This window comes from Pezoporus occidentalis, unplaced genomic scaffold (genome assembly GCF_034315485.1).
Source record: "Pezoporus occidentalis ecotype Australia unplaced genomic scaffold, CSIRO_AGI_Poc_V1 ctg122, whole genome shotgun sequence".
Lineage (NCBI taxonomy): Eukaryota > Metazoa > Chordata > Aves > Psittaciformes > Psittacidae > Pezoporus > Pezoporus occidentalis.
The window spans coordinates 1,878,584-1,895,262 of record NW_026913016.1 but is presented as its reverse complement, the minus strand read 5'-3'; the positions used below and the strand labels follow the sequence as shown (position 1 = coordinate 1,895,262).

The 16,679-nt window shown below is 39.1% G+C and overlaps 1 protein-coding gene across 2 annotated transcripts in view; it reads left to right on the top strand.

Annotated features, from left to right (window-relative positions):
• Window positions 1–16,679, top strand: part of GTF2F2 (general transcription factor IIF subunit 2) — a 99,012-nt gene that overhangs the window by 78,477 nt on the left and 3,856 nt on the right. For both annotated transcript variants that reach the window (XM_062607399.1, XM_062607398.1), the window contains 2 exons: window positions 7,203–7,302; window positions 12,537–12,680. In XM_062607399.1, the coding sequence (XP_062463383.1) occupies window positions 7,203–7,302; window positions 12,537–12,680 (244 nt within the window). The remainder of the gene's footprint in view (window positions 1–7,202; window positions 7,303–12,536; window positions 12,681–16,679) is intronic.

Here is a 16,679-nt window from a genome sequence, read left to right as displayed (position 1 = left end):
GGACAACACAAATGCAAATCCAAGTTTTACTTCACCTTAGTTTTAAACCTTTCTGTCACTGGAATGAACCACAAGTATAAACACCCTGGTATAAAAAGGTACTGTGTCCTGCCATTTTATCCACTTAGAAATTAGGATGCAGTGCCCCATATAGAGTAATAGAGCAGGCATGGATGCACTTGTAACCCTGGCTTAGTTCTAAGAGAAGAGTGTCCCTTCTAGTTCTGCTTTTGTTTGTTCTTGAACTTGATCTTTTTGCTTGTGTTGGGCTGAAAAATGAGCAGAACAGAGCCATTCATGGTGTGACTGTTAATAAGAAAATGTTGAAAGTATGGTAGGAATCAATAATGGAGGGTTTGTTTCCCCCTTGGTCACTAATTGATTGAATGTGATAGCCACAGGATAGAAAGGACTGCAAAATCCTGACATTAGCAACAACTACAGAGCTGCAGATCTCTCTGCTCTTCCAGAGGACATGAATTGTAGTAAGAAATGTTCATTTCTTTAATGAACAAGAAGTTACAGGGCAAGAGGAAACAGCCTCAAGCTGAAGCAAGAGAGGGTACTAGGAAAAAGTTCTTCACCAAAAGAGTTGTGTAACATTGGAACAGGCTGCCCAGGGAAGTTGTTGAAGTACTTAAAAGACATGTAGGTGTGGTGCTTAGGCACATGGTTTAGTGGTGGATTTGGCAGTGCTTCATTAACAGTTGAAGTCAATAATCTTAAAGGTAATTTTCAACCTAAACTATTTTATGATTTGGTGGTTCTGTGACTAACTGTGCAAGGCCTTTCCGTTGACTCACAGCATGATAGCAGTAGAAGGGCCTTTTCACCCAGCTACAGGGTGATGCTGGGTTGACCCAAGTCCTTCTGGAAGAACAAGGAGAGTGCAGAGGCTGCTTTGCTTCTCAAGGGTAAATCGGTATCTGCACCCTTAAGGATATATGGTCAGGGACTCTTTTTCATCAGTATCAGGACACTTCTAGAGGAAGTATCTATAGACACATGTGAGCTTGTTTAAAAATATATGCAATGTCAAGCAGATCTCATAAATTTCTTCATGGTAATTGCACTAGAGCATCACTTAAAATGTTTAAAGTTGAGATCACATAATAAACTTACTCAGTTATATCACTCCTAGAATGCAAAAGTCAGTCTTGCTTTATCTTTACATTATTTATCCTCAGAACCTCAGCCCAGAAGGTTTTTAATCATTTGCAGTGCTAAATTCAGAGAGGAAAAATGGGGGGCTTAGTGGTTTTATTCAATTATTTCCATTTTAGCAAACCAGAAAATAAAATGCATAAGAAATTGTTACTTATTTTTGATTTCCTATTCATGTCATCTCGTCTTCTGTGCTGGAGAAGGGTATGTAGAATTGGAGTCTTCAGTTATGACAATGGTGCCTATCTCAATATTAGACACAAAATTATCTTATATTCATATGATTCATTGCTCAGCCTTCAACATACGTAGTTGAAGATGTCAACTTCAGAAAAACCTAATAGATTTCCTCAACATATAATAATTGCAGCACTTTTCTTGTAATGCCAGGATTTCAGGACTTAAAATTAGTTATAAATCATATTCTATATTAATAATCTGAAACATTTTGTTATTTAACACTGACAAATGCACTTCTTAATGCCACTTTCATTCAGCTTATCCTCTTCTCTGTCTGCCTGTCTAGTCTTTATAAGTGGGGACAGGCTCACTTTGCTTTGACTGTGTGTGTGTGCTGGAGTAACAGTGTCTGAAGGAGAACAGTAAGTTCATCTGCGCAACAGGCTGCAGTCATCTGCCTCCATTTAACACGAGACAGTAGGACTTCTTACAGTGAAACACAACACGCTGAACTGGCATGTTGCTAATTCTCATCTTTTAGAATATATGACAGATTGTATAACAACAGATTGTCACCATTATTATTAGATAATGTATTTTTACTCGTGGACATTCTGGTAATGTCCTGTGTTGTCTGTGGTTGGGCACTGCCATGGGGTTGTTTTAGCAGGATGTGCTAAAGCTCCCATTGTTCTCACAGAATTACAAAAACATTAAGTTTCAGCAGTCTCGTGGGTGTTTTCATCTCTTGCCCATCATCTGTTCACTTTTTCTATTACTAATACTCTTGCCTGGAAGAAGAGTCAGAAAAGATGCTACGTGAACCTCCGCAAGTCACAGTAGTCCAAACGAACATGAGAGAAGTAGGTGTGGAGCAATATTATTACATTTATTTTATTAGCTTATTTTGGATGAGATTTTGCAGGGTGTAGGTACATCTCATCATGTTTGGGATGTTTGGCAATATAAAAAAGCAAACAAAAAACTTGGTTGTGCATATTTGGTATCATGAAACTTCATGTAATGCAGCTCCAGTGTCTAGTTCAAGTGCAGAATTAGTGAGTGAAGGACTAAGAGAGCATTAGTCCTTTGTTTTCACTCTCCTGGGCTGGGAAACTGCAAGGAGTCAGAACAACTGCAGAACTGCGCAGAGCTGGAGAGCTTTGGGCAATGGGCTTGCTCTTTTCTAGTGCATCTCTGTTGCATGATACTGCAGAGGGAGAAGCAAACCAACTTTTCCTTCATTGCAACAGTAAGGTTGGCTCCTTACTTGTTAGTACCGCGTGTAAACACAGCCAAGCACAGAAGGCCAAGCACACTGAAAACTTTTCAGTCCTGTGCATAGAACAATTTCTTTAGAAATGTCAAGTCCTAGCAGCATTTCTGATTAATAGCTGCTTCTGGTCTTTGCAACATTTGTTTTGTGGCAGAGGATTAATCACAGGAAATCATCTATTCTAAAGGTCTTTGGTTTATTTTTTGTTTCTGGAAGATACATATATTTAAAAGCCTCTCCTGAGGCTTTTTCTCAGTTTCTTCTCCTAGGAATGTACATATTGCCTTCATCTGTCTCCCTTTATGAGCCTGCTGCATGTTGACAAGTTCTATAAAATTATTTCCAGCCTGTTTGAATGTTTTTTGCCCTTATTCAGCTGGAGGCCCAATGACAAATCAGAGTTGCAGTATAGAATGTATTTTGCTGGGCATGACTGTGGTGAATTCAATGCCTTGCTGGTAACTCACTGTATTTCAAGGCGGAAGAGCTATATTTGATCTTGGGGGTGGAAGAGAAAACCAGTGTACAGGCTGGTGGCTGCTGTCACTAATTTATTGGCAGTTTGAGGGAAAAAAAAACAAATCTGCATTTTCTTTTTATCTTTAGCCAGATATTAACATGAATTATGGCACTAGCTATTTCAACAAGAGTTCAGTGGAAAATCTAACTCTTTGGAGAGTTGTGTGTAGTTCTGAGCCATAACTAAGGCTTTTAACTGTCACACTCCTGCAAATCGTAATAAATGGTAATAGGTAAAAAGCCACTGCTCCTTTAAATCAGTGTCACCAGTGACTCAGAATATCTATTGATTTTTTTCTCTTTATTCCTACCAACAGTTTCAATTAAGATTCACTCTGAGAAAACCCTGTATAAAACACTTCATAATATTTTGGTTTAATACTGCCTTTTGAATTCTGTGTAAGAAATGAACATTTAGAGGTAACTATTAAACACATTAAATCATTGATCTAAAAGGCTAGTATAATGCCCGATTCATAGCTTTTGTTATAAATGTTTGAGTGTATAATTACTAGGCTGTATAAATATATATTTCATCAACTTTTTTTCAAACAACAGCTATACAAATTTTAAAAGTCAATTATATTCACTCAGACATAATACTTTCTGAATGCAGGAGAATTACAGCATGGTTTGGGGAAAAAAGAAAGGGAAAAAAAACCAAAACAAAACCACACGATATTTTTCCTTGCAAATAGTGTCTGTACCAACAAATCATGTGGACAAAATGATTACAGGCTATTTGTCTTTACTCTTTGTAATGCAGTAAGCAAATTTCAGTGCTTCAGCTGTACATGAACCAGTTGCTAATTTGGGGTCTGTACCGCATTTATAGCACATTTGTCAGGCTGTTTACCTCTATGTGTGTGTTTTGGGGAGGCTGTCTCCAGATGGACAACAGCTGTCATTCCCCATAGGATTGTGTGACCATATTCTGCATGGAAGCCCAGTGGAAAGAAGGCAGCCTGGGTCTTTGTCATTCTCCAGGAGATCTTGAAAGCTGCAGAAAAAGAAACGTGAAGGGCAGCCATTAGGGAGAAGAGCAAGATGCATGTGTACAATAAATGCATATTAATAAAAAGGTTTGCCTCCTGAGTCACCGTGCTTCCCATTTAGATTTCCATAGTGGCATGTGGCAGCTGCATTAATTGCTTGCATTAAAAGTAATACTGGGAATGTGATACATTTTTAGCAGACTGTGTTTTCTAGAGACCACGTGAGATTTGTGAGTTGTGATTTGGAAACCTCTGGCAAGAAATCTTGAGGTACAACACTGGCATCTCTGAAATTTCTTTCAGAGGTACGTGCATTTGTAGCCAGTACCTTTGTTAGTTTGTACATGTAGATCTTTCTGAAGTCCTCTGCCATTTCAGAAACAAACTTAGATTGTCCATTTCCATTTTCACTTGGCAGGCTTCCATCCTGCTTCCTAAGCAGGCCGGTTGTTCTTAGCTTTCAAGATGGTGTGCTGGGGAGCTTCACATGTTAAACATGATTTCTTTGCCATCAACCTTTGGAGGCCTCTGAGAAGTGCATTAGTTGTCCTACACATTCAGTTTTCTACCAGTCTGGAAATTAGCAGGTTAAAATAAAAAAGCTGGAACGCACATCCTGCATGGCAAGTGAAAAATGTTAAGAAATAAATTGCTGGTGTTCTTTTATGCAAAGAAGGATTAATTTCTGGAAGAGGCACTAAAACGGGGGTTGAAATTTCCTGTATTGTAATTTTAAAATGCCGGAACAGGAAGAGACCTTCACCACTGAGTGGTGTTTGAAGTTCATGGTAAGCTAAAGAGCCATCAATTGTTCGCATACTTAAAAATCTGATTTATTAAGGAGCTGGAGGGCATTTGACATCACAATTCTAAGGCTTTTCCCTCTGAGGACAGTCTGAGGTGTTCAGTTCAGGTGTTTCAGTGTTCTGGCGTTTCAGTGTTGAAGGGCCAATGTTCTTTGGCTGTTTTCCTGAAGAAATGGAGGATATTGTGAATCTGTATTGTAAAAGAGTAATGAATATAAAGCCTGGTGCAAGGAGGATCTAATCCTGCAGAAATACCACCACTGAAATCCTAGTGCTCCCCAAAATCTTGAGACCACCTGATGTATCTGAATATTGTTAGGAACCTTGTCTATTCCTACATGTGCTACAGGTGTAATAAGAAGCAAAAGCTTCACAAACCAAATAGGTAAATCTGGTCCAGGTGAAGGTGGCGCAGTGGCGTTGGAGGGGAAAGGAGCCCCTTCTGGAGCCACTGTCTCATGAACAGGAGCAATATCAGTAAGCAGGTTGGGCAGGAAATCTCCTTTACAGAAAGGAAAAATGTGAGAGAAGTGAGATGAAAAATAGCAACAGTGGGGGTGAGGAGGGAGTGGAAAACTCCCCCGGTCAAAACAGTAGGAAAACTGGTGAAGAACTGCGAGAAAATATAATATTTTTTTTTTAAATTTAAATATTTTAAAAGCCATTGAGACAAAAAAAAAAAAAAAATCAATGAAGTAAAGAAAAAGACTGACTTGGAGAAAAGGGACTGATTTAACTTTAGCCTGAGCCTCTTTGTGAAACATGAGTTTAGAAGACCTTTGTAAACCAGATCAATGAAATCTTTAAAATCATTTAATTATATTGAAGGCCAAAAGATAAACACTCATGATAAAAACTTCCACTTTTATTTGCCAGAACAGGAGTAAGACTTGTTCGCTGCTCTTTTACCTTCTCATTGATTTTCCTTCAAGCAAAGAAAAAACATGCTACATTTGGACAGAGGAAAACATTGATGTACCTTCTGCTGATTTAGAAATGTAGAATGCAAGGCAATGGTCACTTAAGGGCAATTAAAACCATAGAACAAATTATAAGTCTACACAGATTCAAGAGGAAGCAAGTTCGTGTGTGAGATGAGACTGCCAGCAGCTGTCCAGCAGTACTGGCAATGAAGTATAATTAATTGGCTTTATTTCCAGTTGCTGCAACTAAAGAATTTATTTCTTCATTTACTGCTTGCTTCAAATGCAATTTATTTAGTTTGTTCAGGTGTTAAACCAGAGCATGCTGAATTTAAATGTAGCTTTTGGGGTGCATTATATTTTTACAGAAAGACAAAAACCAAGCTTTTTTGTCTCAAACACTGTTTTTTAAGTACTGCCTGGTTTAGCGAAAATTGATTTTTCTGCCTGGAAGAGACACTTCTGGAAACACAGTAACTACACTGATGGTAGCATATTAATTGCATGTACCATAAAACTATATTCTCTGAAGGGACTTTGTCCTGTACCTTTCTAAACCTTGATTTCTTGCATCTTCATTTCAAGTATTAGTTCTTGGATTGCTAAACCTGAAGTAAACAGAGCACTCCTTCTACATGATCATAGGTAAACTTTAAATTACATACAGGTGAGCTTGACAAAATGCGTTCAACCTGTGACCTTCTCAGAGTCTTTCCCAAAGAGGACTGAAGGTCACCTATTGTTAACTGTATGACTGAAACTTGATTGTACGTTGGTTTGAACCTGGGTGGATTTCCCTATCTTCATGGTTTTAAAAATGCTCGTAAAACAGTAATTTGTGCTTTGTACTATATTTGTACTGTAATGCCAGAAGAAAGGCCAAGATATTTTATATTAAAATATCAAAGAGAAGGTCATGGAGTCTGGTCTTTATTGTGCTCCATGAGTCAGCAGGGATGGGTCAAAAGCTGGTTCAGCCCTCAGCTGAGCGATTCTGAGTTCATTTGAGTTGGATTAGATCTTTTTTAAGAGTAAGGGCTTCTCTTCCACCTGAGCGTTAGACTCTTGGACTGAAATTTGTGTTCAGACATGGTCACAGCTGCTTGGTTTTCAGCATTTCGGTATCCTCTATAATACATAGTGTCCTAATAATTCACAGTGTACTCGAGCAAAACAGTAGGAAAAACTTAATTCACGAGAGTGCATCTGTTTTGCCTTATGATTTGTTTGCATCTGACCTTTGATAAGGGCTGGTTCATACTTGCAGATTTTTAGAATTATTCTTGAGTGTGTTCCTGTCTAAACTTCTTATTAATTCTGTTTTTCTTCTCTTTTGCAGGTTACAGATAGAAGAATCTTCTAAACCTGTAAGGCTGTCACAGCAACTGGACAAAGCTGTAACCACAAACTATAAACCGGTGGCTAATCATCAATATAATGTAAATAGCTTCCAGCATTTTCCCTTCTTCTCTTCGGGAGGAGTCTGGCTCAGGACTCACTGTTGGCCACTGTCTTTGGAAACACTCCCATGTTATCTGGTTTCTCCCTGATTTGGTCTTCTGGGGATCTTCTTTCTGTCTCAAGACCAGTATCACCACTGGGGCTAAGGTCTGTCAATTCTGACAGTCCCATGTTACCAGATGGAGGGCAGACCACCTTTACCTAAGCCTTTTCTAGTGACTTTATTACATTCTTCCTCTAGTGTTTGTTTTTTTAAAATGTAATTTTAAAGTTTGGGGATAAAAGGCAGTTCTGGCTCTGTGCTATGAGATGTGGAAGCACTCCTTTGAGCCAAATAAAATACCATACGGAGGTGGGTAAAAGGCTTGAAAAGAATCATTAGTTCCCAGTCCTTTGGAGGAGCTGACAAGTAAGAAAGAGTAACAGCTGATAATTTTTCACAGTTTCATACCTTCACAGTACGTGTTATTAGCATCATTGGCTCTGTCAATATTACACCCACACTGCTGTTTCAGATCAGTTGATGTACATACAAACTATAATGTCCTTTTTCTTAAAGATCCTCTTTGAGTAATTTGTAAGTATGCATATATAATCCCTGTTACTGTTGAATGGGGGAAATGTTAAGTCATTCTGAAAACGAGTCACTCTCTTAGTCATTTAAACTTTTATGCTTTTTATTAAGATTTTATTTACATAAAACAAATGACAATATGCAGGATGATATTTAAGCATTATTCTGAAAGGCAGTCTGTTTCCACAGAACCCAAAATAATTGTTTCTTCCTCATGGGACTGTTTTGTAGTAGTTACTGTTCAGAGCCTGATCTATACATAGATGATCATACCAATATAACTATTTCAGCTAAGGGAATGACATTTAACCAAAATAGTCACACTGGTATATCCTGCTATGCAAATGCAATTTTATACGAGACTGTTACTCTCCTCCTTTCATTCTGGAAGAAGCCACAGTGATGTACAGCTTCTTTTTTTAGTGGGATATTGTGTCATTTCCCTGACACTAGCATAATTACAACAGCATGACTTCAACCTGGAGATAATATTTCAATTTTCATTCCAGTTACAAACTGCTGTCATTGTATCATTACAGAAATCTAAGTCTTGTGTGAGCTTTAGGGGGTATAAGCAGGATGTAACCATGCTTCTTAAAAGTTAGGGTGCTCTTCTGTCCTAATTATGTTTTTATTGGCTACATAGCTGTCCATGCTAATGGATATCTGTTGGCAGTGTGTTTACTTTTCATATCTAACTTAAAGGAGTTCTAGTGGGAAAAATCTAGTAGGAATTACTTGTACTTGAATCACTCTTGGCCTTGCCTTGACTCTAAAGGGCCAGGCACGACTACTCTCTACACCACCTTCTTTTTCATTGAGTCTTTTATTAAGGTTCAGGTTAGATGGCTGAAGGGGTGTCCAACTGGGAGAACAAGTCCATGAACTTTTTAAACCTCTTGGTTAATTTTTTTTTTCCTGCTGTTTTCAAGAAGCAGTTGCTTTCTTAACACTTGCTGCACTGCTGGTAATCGTATGACATGGTGGGGACAAGACTTCTCACAAGGAAGAAGAAAAAATGTACAAACTACCACACATACTGATACATTCAGTCGTCTTCTGGGGAGCTTCTGAGGAAAAAATTAGTGTCTACTAAGTAAGAAAGAAAAGAGTAACATTTCCTGAACAAAGATGATAGAATACTAAATGGGGCTTAAGCTTATGTACCCATAAATGAACATACAACAGGAAGGAAGAGGGAAATAAAATACATGTAGATGGGAAATAGTAATAGCTTGCCTGAATACAAGGACGGGGAAAATGATTTCTTTTTTTCCCCAATAAATTGTAATAAGCCTACCATTTTATTGGAAGAAATTGCAATGCCAGTACAATATATGCCAGGATTGTAGACTAGCTTTTCTTCTCTGGGAAAGTGATATGGAACTTCATTTTCTTTGTGTGTGTAACTATTACACATATATAAGTTTATAAGGTTGCGGTGTTGATATTCTTGCAGCTGGAATCCTTCTGCAACTGAATTCTTGTTTGTAATACAGCAGAAAAGTACTTTAGTGGTGCTGGTTACCCCTTCAGAGGCTTCTTTGTGCTTTTCCCCTCTTCCCACTCTCCCATACTGTAGAGGTTAGTATCTGTGCAGCAGGAGATGGGAAAACCTTTCAGACTTATTTCGGGTGAAACTTCAGACTTAGTCTCACTTTTATATCGCCTTTGTACTAGCTGTCTACCAAAGCAGTGTAGTACATCAGCTTCAGCATTAATGATACCTTAAGGAAGGCAATTTTGGCAGCATTTCAGCAAGCTTAGCAACATCCTGGGAAGGTAAACAAAGAGAAATTGATTCCTGTATGAAGTCTTGCAGGGATAAACTCACAAATGCTGCACTCAACAGCCAGTTCTAAAATGGTCCTTCCTTGAAATCAAATCGTATTTAGATGCTTTTTATATTTAAAAACCCCTCAAATTTAAAGAAATCTTACTATGTACATGTGTTCGGTAATACAAGTCTCAAAAAGTGCTTTAAGCCTACTGCATAAAACATCCTGATTGCTCATAACAAGTTCCAATGCAGCCTTTCATTTTTTTTCATTCCTGTTTTCTTTGCAGCATAGGCATAAGACAAAAAGAAGAAAACAGCAACATATACCATGCTTTTTTTCACTTCACAATGTGCTCCATGTTTTTTATGCAGCAGTGGGAGCTGTTGCTGGAGTTCAAGGAAAATGCTGGAGTGTTTTCTAATTAAGATATGGGCAACAGGGACACCAGCTGCAAATAACTTTTCAGCAAAGGGAGGGTTTGATATTCAAGTGGTTTTTTGTGGGCTGATTTTATACATTAATCACAGAATCACAGAATGCTTTGGATTGGAAGCGACCTTAAAGCTCATCCGGTTCCAACCTCCCTGCCACAGGCAGGGACACCTTCCACTAGACCAGGTTGCTCCAAGCCCTGTCCAGCCTGACCTTGAGCACTGCCAGGGATGGAGCAGCCACAGCTTCTCTGGGCAACCTGTGCCAGTGCCTCAACACCCTCACAGCAAAGGTTTTTTTCCTAATATCTAATCTAGAGCTACCCTCTTTCAGTTTGAAACATTTCCCCCCCCTGTTCTACCACTACATACCTTTATAAAAAGTGCCTCTCCAGCTTTGTTGTCATTCATTAATTCTTAATTAATTAATAATATTAAAATATCCACATTACATTTGTACAGGGAATACAGACACTCTTCTTTGATTTACTGTAGCTTGTCCAGAGAATGTAAAATAGAAGCTCCTGCTGGCAAGAGTGTGCTGAGGCACTAAAATAGGAGAGAAAGAATGCTGGGCCTTGCAATTTACTAGGGAAAAAAAAAAAAGATTGGGTTTTGGTTAAATAGGCCACTTGATGTTATTTTCTGGGAGACTGTTATTTGTGTAATTAGGATTTTATACCTGGTCATGAAATAGGCCTGTCAGAGACCTAACCTCAGGGAGAGAATGTTGAGAATTTCCTTCATGTTACTTTGTTCCTTTGTGTGGGAAGCATCCATTTTAAAGCAATATTTTTCTCCTCATGAAGGGAGTTGTACTAGTAGCTAGTTGCTAGCTAAGCACGTTTTCACTGTATGTCATTTGAAGAGGTACAAACTGTACTGTGGATTTTTTGTTGTTGTTCACAGAGATTGTCTTGAGAGTCTGGGTTTGTGTGGAGAGGTTGTATTTTTTATGACATACATACAGCGGGAAAAGCACACAAGTATTTCGTTGCCCAAGCCCATCTGAGGTTTTAAGCAGAAACAGAGAACTTCAGGCTACAAGTTGGGAACAGTTGCTCTGCATTCAGTTTAATGAGGTACATCTGTTTCAGGATTTGAAAGAGAAGGTTGACTGGCCAGAGAGCTGTGAGGAATGGCAAAGGTGGTAATGGTCTTTAGCCACTCTGGGACAGATACCAAGATACAGGCTATTTTCACCGAGAGGGTAGGAGGGAGTTAGCTGGGAAGGAGACATAGGAAAAAAAAAATTGTGCCAAAAAGCTAATCTCTCTTATTAAAAATAAGATTTTTAGTATCCAGTAGAACTGTGATTTTCATTTCTAGGCTTCTTCTCTGAAGGTCTTCCTTCAGAGGATCAGGTTTGAGACATGAGAGGCAGAACAACTCCCATACAAAATTATCTCACAGCCAGGCTTGTGTCCCTTACTGGTCACGAGGATCTTTTCTGCTGTACATTGTGCCTCTTCGGATTCACCCACACAGTGTGTCTGAAAGCACTTGATGGTTACATGAATTATATTGCCTTCTGGGTCACCTTTGTTGGTTCCAAGGAGCTTGATGGTTTTCTGGTATTGAGGGTGGTATTGGGGGTGGATGGGGTGATGTGATGGGAGATGTTGGTGATTGGGATTTGTTTGGGATGTGCTGGCCTGTGCAAACCTTGCTTCTGATGATTAATCTGAGGAAATGTTGGAAGTATTTTTGGAGGCAGTCTTGTGCAAACTGTAATAGTTCAGTACTTTTTAATACTCATTCTGAAATAGGATGATTTGTGGCAACAAGAGGCCTCTGCTTGGAATAGGTTTTTTCGGAGCACTGTTTAACTTTGCATGTGCTGCTCAGGTTTCTCTTGAAGGGATACCATCTGCATGCTCAAAGTGTGTCTTCAGTTGATGAAGTTTGGTTTTATATTGGTGGAGCGATTGCCTTGAATGCTGTTCCTGGAGCAGATGGCACAGTGTCCAAGGGCTGTTTGAGCATCCTTTGTGCAGGTGGTTGTTGTGATAGCCATGCTGGTCTGTGGGCTTTCTAGAGAATGGCATTTTGTAGGTTTGAAATTTGTCATTAAACCGCAGAAGCTGATACCAACAGAAGTGGAGTGAAAATACCATCTCAGGATGTATTCCTGTACTAATACTAATTCTCTCTCCAGGTTTGGGCACATGGTGCAGGCTGTGTTACTGAAGCTGGTTAAGGCAGAGATACCTATCTGAAAAGCTTAATTGTGCTGAGGACAAAATGCTTAGTTTTATGTTCAGAAAAGAACATTTGAATGCTCAGGAGAAAATTTTCCAGACGAAAAGCACTGAGTCATTGAACAGTGTTTTATGAAATAGGTTTTTTATGCCTTAATGTTCAGCACTGAGAATTAGACAGTGTTACATATGAATGTCTTTAAAGATGTGTTTTGCATTTGATAGATTGAGTATGAGAAGAAGAAGAAAGAAGATGGAAAACGGGCTCGAGCTGATAAACAACAAGTGTTGGACATGCTTTTTTCAGCTTTTGAGAAACATCAGTATTACAACATTAAAGACCTGGTGGACATAACCAAACAGCCAGTGGTATGTACTAGCTGTCTTGTAATATAACCGTTTTCACTAGTTCCTATTGTGTATATTTTCCATATCCAGAAAATAGTTTACTATGTATGCCTTTGAAACAGGTCTCTAAAACATAAATCATCGAGTTTTAAGTTCACCATCATAAGACTCTGTAGGAGTTGCAGTGAGTATGCATTTTCTTGACGGAGGTGGTTTAGACAACCTAAATGGTTGCTTTAATACTAGAAACCAATTTCTGCACTGCTCTGAATGTCTCCCATGCTACTCCTGTCCTCACTGAAGTAACAGCCTCATTCTGTTACGGTTGGCAGTAAAGGGTGTGAGTGGTCAGCCCTTCCTTCAGTTTCTGAACTTTATCTTGGCATAGCAACAGGGGTTACTCTTTCTCTGTGGTTCTAGAAAACTGTGTTCCATGTGACTAGTATTAAATGCACTCATTGTCCCTGTTAGGAGCTCAGGCATCATGTCAGCCGGCACTCCCAAAATCACTTGATTTCTTTCACAAACAGAGTAATTTTTAGACTAAGAGTTATGGGGTTGATACATGGGATTTATTTTGATTTTTTAAAAACATTTCTGATGTTTGTTTCCACAAACAGGAAAAGCTTGAAGACGTGTTTACATGCTGGTTTTGTTATCCTGCAATATCTGACAGCCTCTTCATCTATGAACACTAACTTCCCAGTTCTTTCTCCCCTTCCCCCTTCTTGAGCAGACCAGGCAGGAGATGGGGGAGACAGTGACATGTGAAGGATGTTTGGTGCTTTTGATGTTTTTCACTGCTAACTTTGATGCCTGTCCTAAATTCAGCTGCAGTTTCCAGAAAACTTAAAGGGACTTAACTATGCTTGAGTCTAAATGCAACAATTTCAAAAGTTCTTAGGGCTAAGGCAGAAGAAGGAACAGTGACAACTGGATTATGGGAAAAAATATTCCTCTGTAAAAGAGGGGGAAAATGGAGATGTTTACTAGTTTTGTCACTTCACATTTAGTATTAAGTGGATCTGTATCAGAGTGTATCAGAGGATTTGTATAAGGTGCACAATCTGTTTGGTTAAGAAGCTGCACGAAGATGTTAACCCAATTCAAACACAGCAGGTTCATGGTGTTCCAGTACCTTGGGAGAAACTACCTGGATAATGTATTCGTGTCTTCTATATCATTCATTTATCTAATGAGTCAACTCTTATCTGTGTGGCCAGAAGGTGTTTGGATCATGGGAGCTGAGAAGGAAGAAGGAATAGGAGGAAGATGTGGAGAGAGGGGCAAGAAAATGTGTAGCTTTTTTATTTTTCTAAGAGATAGGTGTGACAGTCACTATGTTGATCACTTTGAGTGTAAGACTCATAGAATGAAATCATAGAATTGTTAGGGTTGGAAAGGACCTTAAGATCATCTAGTTCCAACCCCCCTGCCGTGGGCAGGGACACCTCACACTAAACCATGTCACCCAAGGCTCTGTCCAACCTGGCCTTGAACACTGCCAGGGATGGAGCATTCACAACCTCCCTGGGCAACCCATTCCAATGCCTCACCACCCTAACAGGAAAGAATTTCCTCCTTATATCCAATCTAAACTTCCCCTGTTTAAGTTTTAACCCGTTACCCCTTGTCCCATCACTACGGTAAGTAGGTGCAGATTTATCCTGTTATCCCACCTAGCATGACTTCAGCTTGAAATAGTCACCCACAACTACCATTTAAGCCACGGGAGAACAAATGTTTTCTTCTTCCTGTGATGTGATTTACCTCTTAAATGTACCTGTCTCTGCATCAGCTCAGAGGAGCCTGTGCTTCTAACACAGATTTCTTCATTAAGCACCAAAAGTTGGGCAACATTAATCCCAATTTTTGTCTCAGTCGCTGCCCCAAAGATTAGATTTATAGGGTAGCTATTAAATTAGATACATAGAGGAAAATACCTCACATGAATACTTCTATTACACTTGCAATGAATTTCTATGCTTATCTATGTATCTCCGCTGTCATCATATTTCCTGAATATATTCTGCCTGTAGTATAGTGGATCTGTGCTGGTACTTTCATCTCAGCAAATCTAGCCTTTTTGTTTTTTCTTTTTTTTAATCATTTTAGTAATAAAGACGTATTAGTAATAAAGACATATTTAGTAATAAAGACATATTAAAAGGAAATTGGAGACTAATTTGACCCAACATCACATGTGATTTGGGCTATATTTTTGCATCTGTGTTTCTTGAGTCTCTCTGTTGATGGCTAGAAGTCCTGTAGGGCTCCGGAGATTAATCAGACCATTAAGCCCCCCCTCCACTGAGTGCCATCTCAGTTTTGAGCTGTGTGTGGGAGTTAAGGGGTTTGTGTTCATTACCAGCCAGGTTTTTGACATAGGTGTTGGTGCCTGTCCAGCTTCCACAGACCCTCTGAGAAAATAAAGGACCCAAATTTTCTTCCTGATGCCTTTCTTCAGCCAGTATGGTGATAAATTCAGAACTATCTTTCAGTGCATCATCTATCCCACATCTACAGCTATCCTAATTTCCCGTCTGCGTTCCCATTAAAAACTTGTGTAGGGAATTGCTAATAGCATCCATTTCCATTTAAAAATACTGTCCCTCTGTTCCTGCCACTCAGCTGCTGTTTGCTCTGTGTGTGTGCACCGCTGGTGCTGCCGACTGCAACCTCTGGTGTGCAGCTATGGGGATTTTATCTGAAAATGAAGTATCCATTCCTAATGCCCACTGTGACTTTATTGTTTGCAGAGAGCTATAGCTGACAAAAAAAAAGCCAAATGCCAGCAGGTGAACAGGCATGCGTTCCCCACACTGTACAGAGGCTGGCTGTTAATTAATCTCTGCTGAATGCTCACTGCTTTATTTTCTGTCATACTCTCTAAGATTGTCTGGGTATGTAATTTCTCCTCCAAGTTTCTAAATGTTGAAGTTATTTTCAGACATGAGGGAAAAAGTGCTGCTGCTGTCTCCTTGGCTCCCATTAAAATGAAGTTGTAGGTGCTTACCTCACTGCTCGATAATATTTAAAACACATTTGTCTAAGGGAATTAACATCCTTATTAGTGAAGGAACAAATAAATAACGTTATTTTTCTTACATAATGGTAAATGTAAATAGTAAATGAAACCCTTGCTGCAGAGTATGTTGCATATGACATGGGAAATTGGTGCCATCTTTATTTTGCGATCGTGAAATCACAAAGCGAGCTTAATCTGAACACAAACTATTATTATATTTGGGAAACCTGGGTTTATTTGTTTTACTTTCTAATGAAAAATAAGAACTTGCAGTAGTAGTCAAATCTGTTGCCACCTACCCAGATGTAAATACTGAGTGATCCCTGGAAATAGTGCAGTAATTCTAGATTTGGACTTGATGGCTGAGAACATAACATGCTTTTTGTGTCAGCAATCAAGTATTTGTGAAGAATGGAACCAGTGGTCTGATGTGAACTGTATTTTTCAAAATGGGGCAGATTGTTTGCAGCCTTTTTCTTGTGTTTCAGCTTTAAGTAATGGCTGTCCCAAATACAGTGGGGGTTTTTCCCTCAGAGTTTCAGAAGGGTTTTCAGAGCTCGGAGGTTAACTCCTCTCTCAGAAATTTTTGTCCCCTAATTCTATAATAACATTTCCCTTTCTATGTAAAGAAATCATGAGGGAAGGTGTAACAAAGCAGAAGATGCCTTAAATGTACAAACAGCTTGGATAGAGATTAGCTTCTGTGTTAGAATTATATCAACATATTGGATCCCTTTCAGAGAGAAACTGTGGGCCCCTGGTTAGCACTCACCAGGCTCTAAAATTCAATATTTGGCTTTACTGGAGGAAGTGGAGGATATTTCTTGATGATACAGCATCAGACTGAGTAGTCTTAGTTTCTCCAAAATGCATAGGCCAACCTGGCACAGCACAGACCCAGGTGGAGGGTCCTGGTTTATGGAAAGAGAAGAGATCCCACAGGAAAATCGTAACATCCTCCAAACTCATCTCATCAAGCCACTTGCTCTCAA